General features: G+C 55.2%; 1 protein-coding gene across 2 annotated transcripts in view; it reads right to left on the reverse strand.

The window, feature by feature from the left end:
• The window catches only part of GRM4 (glutamate metabotropic receptor 4), a 200,609-nt gene extending 192,413 nt beyond the window's left edge, over positions 1-8,196 (reverse strand). For both annotated transcript variants that reach the window (XM_075910067.1, XM_075910066.1), the window contains exon 1: positions 7,238-8,196. In XM_075910067.1, the coding sequence (XP_075766182.1) occupies positions 7,238-7,765 (528 nt within the window). In that variant the 5' untranslated portion in view covers positions 7,766-8,196. The remainder of the gene's footprint in view (positions 1-7,237) is intronic.
• Positions 8,197-8,566: the final 370 nt, after the last annotated feature.

An 8,566-nucleotide genomic window follows, 5' to 3' on the forward strand; every position in this document is an offset into this window, starting at 1 on the left:
GCCCACACTGCAAGGTCTGGGCTACTCTTTTTAGCAGGGCTAATATGAGCAGCGTTAGCCTGGGTATGGCTGCCCATGTTGCAATTACACCCCTGAGTGCAACACACACATCCCCCAAGGGGCCTCGATAATACTAATCCTTATGTAGGTGGCCAAGTCAAACACTTAGAAATTGCCAGCATTTACCCTGCCCTGGCTACCTTCCTTCAGCCCCTTTCTGCACATGCATTAAAATACAGTCTGTGCAGCCAGTCTTGTACATCCACTACAGTGATCTATGCCATCCAGTGCCAGCAATGCCCCTCTGCCATGTACATTGCCCAAACTGGACAGTCTCTACGAGAAAGAATCAATGGACACAAATCAGATCTCTGAAAAGGCCACACAGAGAAACCTGTTGGGGAACATTTTAACCTAATGGATCTCCAAGTCACCGTATTGTTTCAGGCCATTTCCACAAGCCAACTCCACAGGGAGGGCTCAGAACTCAACTTCACTTACAAGTTTGATTCCTTCAACAGAGGTATGAACAAAGACATTGGCCGGATGGCTCGCTACAGTCCACATCCTAATGACATAAAAAACCAAACAATGGGTCCTTAAGAACACTGAGTACCTTCTCGATCAGCTTCATGGACAGGGGTGAATGTAGGCAGACTCGGCAGTCGCCTAGGGCGCCGCGTTAAACAGGATGCCCAATGATGACGCACTGCTGTTGAGGGCTTTGGATGCGGGGGTGCCGATCACGCATTCCATCTAGGGCTCCAGTTGCCGGCAGCTCATCTCGGAGGCGGGGGCACTGATCATGCATTCCGCCTGGGGCGCCAGTTGCCGGCAGCTCGTCTCAGGCCGCCCCTGTTCATGGAGCACAGACACTCTAATTGACTATTCTTTTCCATTTTTTTCCGCTTATAATAAATAGAATCATAGAATACTAGGACAGGAAGGGACCTCGAGAGGCCATCGAGTCCAGTCCCCTGCCCCCATGGCAGGACCAAATACTGTCTAGACCATCCCTGATAGACATTTATCTAACCTACTCTTAAATATCTCCAGAGATGGGGATTCCACAACCTCCCTTCTTTTTCCTTCCCCCTCCCCTATTTATTTAGAAACTGGACCTTTAATAACTCCATTCATCTGAGGAAGTGGGCTGTGCCCATGAAAGCTCATGATCCCATCTACGTGTTTTGTTAGTCTCTAAGGTCGGCTAGACTATTTGTTGTTTTTTAAGTTTTTTAAGTCCCCCCCCACACTCTCTTATTACACCCTACCTTTCTTTACCCTGCAAGCCCAGCCCTCTCCAGAAAGGTATTTTATTAAAAACTCTGCCAACAACCTTTGCAGGATCCATGAATGACTAAGAGCTGAGCGAGGAATAGCTCCCGCTGCCCACAAGAACGCTCTGACAATCCTTGGCCACAAGTTCTTCGGCAAGCAACTCCTAGCTAGATTGCCGTTAGGCAGTTTGTTCACATTAGCAACCCAGTCTCCAGCAGATGAGCTACTGAAAAGGTTACCTGGGTTGGAATTTAGCCACCAGCATTAACAGACCTGCTCTTAGGAAAAGCGCCACCAGGTTTGTTGGCTTTTGTTGTTTTATTTTAGAACTTCATGTGGTCGGCACCTCAATTTTATGTCGCTTCCCTAAGAAGGCACCTTTGGCAGTGCGGGGCTACCCCAGCACAGCCACTAGCTCATTACCAGCCCTGAGAGGAAAAGCATTGCCTGCTAAATCAAGCCTCCTTCTTGGGGGTCAGCCTCGGTTTCTTTTGGAGTCTCATTTTCTCACACACCAGGCTTCAGCCTGTTAGTTCAGGAGAGCTGCCAAGTTCCTCGCCCCAGGCAAGAGGGATGCAACCAAGCAACGGCATAGCCAGGAGAGCAGAATACAAGTCTGAGGAGGAGTTTGCACATCGTCCCCTGAAAGCCACATGACCAGGGCAGTAATACCAGGTTTCAGTGTGAGGCACCAACTTTTTTCACTTCACTCACCATATGTCACAACAAAACCCCGCACCCACACCAGTATTCCCTGTAAGCTGAGCGCTTGGGGAGATTCAGATGCTGCCCAGATGATCAGCAAAGCGCCCACAGCGCTTATGTGTTTATATGGGTGGTGCACATCTGCACATGCCTCGGTGCACATGACAAAATTTATTCTGTACACAGATGGAAAAAATTAGAAGGAACATTGACCCTTCCCCAACCTAGGAAATGCACAGCTGTTACTAGGCTGCATCCTATGGCCGCTAATCCCCACCACCACTCTCAAAAGCACATACCCCTGCAATTTGAGCTAACAGAGAATCTCCATGAGCAACACCCTCCTCGCAGCACCCTGTGGCTCACTGATCACCAAGACAGGCTCTGGCAAGGCAAGAATGACACTCCAGCTTCCCAGGTTAGCGCCCTCAGCACTGGGCTAGGCACCAAACATCCTCTCTGGAAACTCAATCTGCAGCTGCAGAGTTATGGAGCACTTAGAAAAGTAGAGCAGAGGCATCCAACTGGGAATCTGGCTGCCAGGCTTGTGAAATTTGCCACGGGACCTTTAGGCTAGGTCTACACAGCAGTCTTATTCTGAAACCTGTAACTGCGTAGTACAAGGAATAACGCCTATTCCAAAAGAGCTATTTAGGACAAGGCGGCTGGAGTTATTTCAAAATAAGGGGCCTCCAGCCCTTCCCACGGGCTGGCTGCTCTGTCCACACTCATCAGAACTCTGTAGTCCCCCTACCCCTGCAGCCACCAGGGAAATGGCTTATGGCACATGGCAGGCCCTGGCAGCACTGAGCCACATGGCAGCTGCCACTCAGGTTGCCAGGTGTCCGGTATACACCCGGACAGTCTGGTATTTTCAGCTCCTGTCCAGTAAAAAAATTTAGAGACTACCTGACACCTGAGATGTCCAGTATTCTCTGAATTTTTCCCCAGTCAGGAGGCAAAAATGCCAGGCACCTGGCAACCCTACAAACACTCAGCGCCTGGCCTCCCCGGACCCCAACACCTCCCAACCCCGGCCCCCATGCTTACCTGGTTCCCCAAGGTTGCCAGCACAAAATGGCTGCCGGTCAAAATACCTAGGGGAAGCAATGCAGGCCCCTGGGTCTTAGTGCTGAACCGCTCCCCTGTTCCTATCCCTGCACTAACTCTTAAAGGGGACATGCTGGTTTAATGCTGTTTTATTTTTATTTTTTTCTCAACAACTTTAGTCTCCCCCCTCCCTTTTTTTTCCCCTTCAACAGAATTTTATTCCTGGTTTTTGGGGGGGGGGGCCACATTTGGTATTTTTGTTTCAACCATCTGGCAACCCTAGCTGCCAGAGCAGAGTTTTCAGCTGTCACAAGTGACCCTGTTGCTCCCACTAAGACTTGCACGGCGGCAAGGGAGCCGGCAGCCAGCTCCCAGGACCCTTCCCAGGAACAGAAGAGGCATGCGCCTTCCTGGTGTGGTGCACAGATCCTGGAGCTCACTGAGGTCTGGGGAGAGGAGGCAAACCTCCAGGATCTCCGCACCAGGTGCAGGACTGTGGACATCAATGACCAGACGGCTGACAGCCTGGCCACCAAGGGACACGTGCACACCCAGGAGCAGGTGCGCATGAAGGTCAAGGAGCTAAGACAGGCCTATACCAAGGCCAGGGAGCAGCTCCCACTCCAGGGCGGAACTGCAGACCTGTTCATACTACACCCAGCTCCACCACATCCTGGGGATGGGTCAGTCCCTTCCCCCACATTGTGGACTCAGGGCTGGAGATGCCCATCGGCACCCTCTCAGGGAGCACAGCCAGTGAAGAAGAGGAGAAGGAGCTGGATAAGGCCAGCACCAGCTTGTCCGAGGCCGGGGAAAGCTCCTCAGGTGAGTGCCATTACTATCCCTTGACACATACAGGTGGAGGTGATGAGCAGTAAGGGGCTGGGGTGCACTCTTCGCTCTGCCTTGTCGGCCTGTGCATGTGGGGCACCAGGCCGGGGCACACATCCCCAGGAGGCAGCAACAGAGGACCCTTGTGCTCTGGCTCACAGGCTGTCTGGAGAGGCCTGACTTATTGGGAGTAAGTCACCACTAGAAGGAGGCTGGGGACATGGATACACACACACACACACACACACACACTCAGGCGTGCCGCACACGGCACACGGACATGCCCGCACTCTCAGGGGAGCATCTGCTCCTGGGGACAACACAGGAAGCACAGGAGTGTCTGCCGCTCCCACACACCTTCTCCCAACACCCGGCCTCCCTCTCCTCCAGCGGCCAGGGATACAAGTCCTCTCCCTGTGGGACACCGCCTCAGCTGGACCCGGCGTGTGCGCAGCATGGAGGGAAGGCCAGGCTCCCCATGGCCCCCCTCTCGCCCACAGGCTGGCACCTTCCCATGCTGGCTTGTCCCATGCCTCCCCCCAGGGGCCATCTGTGTCCCTGCAGAAAAGGGCCCACTGTCTAGGCCACAGATGGCTTTGCTCAAAGCACATCGCCATCGTCTGGCCCGAGGCCTTTCGCTCTCGGCTCAGAGCCGAGGGCCAGGCTTCGTGCACAGTGTCTCCTGGGATGACTGCCCCTCTTTGTTGTCCACGGCTGGACCAGCTGTGAGTGGGGAGTGGTCCACACCTCCCGTGCCAGCCTCCCGACCCCGTGTGACCTGCCAGCTCAGGAGAGCCCATGAGGACCTCCAGAGGGAGCATACCGCTGCCCTGAAGTGCTCCATGGACCAGCAGGACCAGAGACTGCAGGAGGACCTCCAGCTGCACCACGACACCTGGAGGGAGCTGCTGCAGCGAGGCCAGAGCATCTGTGCGGTTTTCCATATGGTCACGGACCGCCTGGTGGTCCCACACTAGCTCCCGCTCCTTCGGCTTCTCCCCTTAGGCCCCCATGGCAGAGTTGTTGACACGAGTCTCACGACTTGAACTCGAGTCCGACTTAAGTCGCCTAGGTGACTCAACTTGAGACTCGACTCGGGTTCGTTGTTTGTGACTTGAGACTCGACTTGAGATTTGCTCATTTTGTTAAATCGACTCGGTGAAAAAATTGTCCGAAAATGCCGATATTGATGGTTTGTACAAAAGTGACTGGACATTTTTTAAATTAAGTCTCGACTTGGGACTTGAACTGTAGTGACTTGAGACTCGACTTGGACTTGACAATGACGACTTGAAGACAACAGTGCCCCATGGTCACCGAGGGCCCTGCACAAAAGGCAGTGGGCCCACCCAACGCAGGTGCCACTCCCTGCTCCAACCCTGAGCCTCTTCTTTCTCCTCTTCTCCCTCTTTCCCCTCACTCTCCCAGGTTCTTTCCCCAGTTACATTCACCCCGATTAAAAAAACCGGTGTTTCTTGTTCCAAAACAAAAAGTGCAGTTTATTGTTTCTGCAGAGGAGGGCAGGGAGTGGGAGAGGGGAGAAGGGAAGGGAGAGGTGTGGGCGGAACGGCGAAGAGGGGCAACGTCCAGGCCCCTTGTGGGGAGGCCCAGGGGAGGGTGTCACTGGGAGAAACTCTCCCTCAAGGACTTGCCACCCTGGACAATGGAGGACTGACCAGTGCCCTCTGCTGAACCACCGACTCCATTCCCTACATGCCCAGGCTTTCCCGGGGGTCCCTCATCCGGCCCCGGCCCGCGTGGGAGATGGCCCCCCTAGCTATAGGGCAGGGGCTGTATTTTGAATCCATTTCATCCCTCCCCTTTCTCCTCTCTTCTCACGCCCAGCAGCACTGCCTCCTCCCAGACACCCCGCTCTGCTCAGGGTCCGGAGGTGCGCTAAGACGAGTTGCCCCAATAGCGTAGCCCCGGGGCACCAGGGGAGCAAGCGTTCACCGAGGGACACCAAACCCCCAAAGCATGTTCCATGGCGGACGGAAGGCCGGGCGTTGCTCGGCCAGTCGTCCCCGGCCACCGCGAAGGAGATGCTGCAAGCCTGTTGCAGAGCCTCATTCTGGGTGACGAGGGAAGGACCACGGGACTAGGTCCGCAGGAGACAAGGTAACAAGGGGAACCGTGCTCTGCACCACAACCCTGGCTCCAGGTCTCTTCGCAACCTGGTGCGTGTGGTCACTGCCCTCTAGTGGAGGCAATGAGAACAGCTCAACTGTGTGTCACAGGGCCAGTACCACCTTTTGGGATTCATTTTCAACTTGCATTCAGGGAGTCTTGCAAAGGAGAGGCCCCACATCAGGAGGGCTGGAATTAGAGGTACCGGGGGGGCAGCAGCATGCTCTGGCCTGAAGTGGTTTCCAGCATACTCAGGGTCTGGTTCTTTGGCTCTCCAAACAATGTGCGTAATGGGGGTGCAAAGGCCCCTACCCCAGACAGTAGAAGAGGCAAATGTCTGCTGCTTCTACAGCCCACATCTAATAAGCATCTCAATGGCCTTGCTGTATTTTTCCCCCCTGAAGAGCCCAGCACTGCTATTAACCCCGTGGCACAGATGGGAAACTGAGGCACAGAGCCACTAAGTGATTTGCCACATGTAGGGGGCGCTGGCTCCTGATCTCCCAAAGCCCAACCAGTAAAGCAGCCTTTGAGCACCCTTGTTGCCTATTTTGCGGGCAGAGGAGGCTGTGACGCAGACGTGCCCAGGCTCACACCACGCACAAGCGGCTGAGCTGGCAATAGAACGCAGGGGCCCTAAGGTCTCCGCCCTAAGGCTGTTCCTTCTGCCTCTAAAACCGACGGCCTCACATAAACCAGGTAAAGCACCTCCCCACCGTGAAAGAAGTTACTCCCTGCTTGGAGCAGGCATCTTCCTCCTGCTGGTGAGGAACCTTTCCCGCGGGAAATCCCTTCCATCCCCGTCACCCACCCGCATATGGCAGCAGCATGCACGAGCCTCTCTGCCACAAAGACACACCTCCCCTTGCCCTCTGTGGAGCACCACAATCCAAGGCACCTGCAGGAGAGAACTCAGGGACCGGAGGGGAAGCCCCTTTAACTCAAGGCATCGTTGCAGGGTGTGGCTGGCAGAACTCAAATCCCCTGGAGAGAGGGGGTACTTTGAACACCAGCAGACAGCTTGCACTTCCCTCCCGCCCACCCTCTTGGCCTCCCCTGCCTGAGAGGGAGCAGTTAGTACATTCCATTATCGATAAAACGGTTGCTGGTGGGTTATTTAGCTGCTACAGCAAGGAGGCGGCATCAGTCACCCCAGGTGTGCTTTTCCCTCATCCCAAAACAGAGGGAAGGTGTGAGAGGACCCCCCAGGGTAGGGTGAGGGACCGTGAGCCGGGGGCGTTACCTTGAAGAGGCGCAGGATGTTGGCCACCATGATGGAGACGGAGCTGCCGGAGGCACCGATGACCCCCACCACGCGCTCCGGCTTGGTGATGATGGGGGGCCCGCCGTTGATGCACCGCACCTCAGTGCTGTCCTTCTCAATCAAGGCCTGGACGAAGGTCAGCGACTGCTCCAAGGCGTGGGTGTCCCGGGAGCAGGTGTCCAGGATGCGTGCGCCCAGGGTGATGTTTGGGAGCAGGTCAGGGTCGTTGTTGATGCGATCCAGGGCGAAGAGCATAGCCTCCAGCCGGTGAATGCCCTTCTCTTTCTTCAGCTCACCGCAGGCCTTGCCCTCGGCCCCCCGGCCGTGCACCGGGAAGAGGCCTCCCAAAGTGATGTCCCCGTCAATGCGGATGGAGTTCATGTGCGGATGCCCCTGGCCCTTCGGTTTAGCCGAGCCAGCTGGGTTCCACCAGCAGCTGCAAGCACTCAGGAGTAGGCAGACGGAGAGCTGCTCCATGCAAAAAGATCCCCGGCTCTTCCCAGGCATCGCCAATGACTCGCCGAAACCCCGACACAGCCTAGAGAGCCATGCGGCACTGAGCCCCTGTCGCTTCCCTGGCTCCGCAGCCCAGCACTGAGCTCACCAAGGAAGGAGCGTGGGGGTGGGGTGGGTAACTTCTCAGACAGCCAAGGAAGAGGCGACAGCGTGTCCGGCTGCAGCCTTTCCAAGGGGACGCAGCATAGTTTCCTTCCCCACTCTAGGTCACCTTCCCATCAGCAGCTCTGGTCTCCGCCAGCATCCATCTTGCAGCAGATAGCCAAGCCCAGGAGGTTTCTAGGGTGGGCTGGTTTTTTACCAGGTCCTTTGCCCAGCCCTTTGGAGGATCCCGTCTGGCTCTGGGCTTTGCATAACTTTACATTCAGGAGAAGAGGGTGGGAAAAAAACCAAACCAACCCAAACCCTCTGCTCCTGTCTCCACAAGCCTTGAAAAGAGAGAGAAAGAGAAAGACCATTAAACAGAGGCATAAAGAGGGTATCAGCTACCCAGATCTTTCATCTGGAGCTCAACAGGCATAAACGCTAGACCCTAGCTCCCAGCCGGTGCAACCCACAGTGTCTTTTTACATGGGGGAAACTGAGGCATAAAGCCATGAAGCTGAATTATGGTTATACAGATGGGTGTAAGTCTCCTCCCACCCCAGCCACATGCTTTAACTACTAGGAAACACATCCTCCTTGCTGTCAGGGCTGATGCTGCCTGCATTACACCCATGTTAACGGGGGTCCTCCATGCTGTGGGATCATAGGGTCAGCTCCAGGAGATAATAACCAACCTGAACCTCTCCC

Source organism: Pelodiscus sinensis, chromosome 27, assembly GCF_049634645.1.
Source record: "Pelodiscus sinensis isolate JC-2024 chromosome 27, ASM4963464v1, whole genome shotgun sequence".
Classification (NCBI taxonomy): domain Eukaryota; kingdom Metazoa; phylum Chordata; order Testudines; family Trionychidae; genus Pelodiscus; species Pelodiscus sinensis.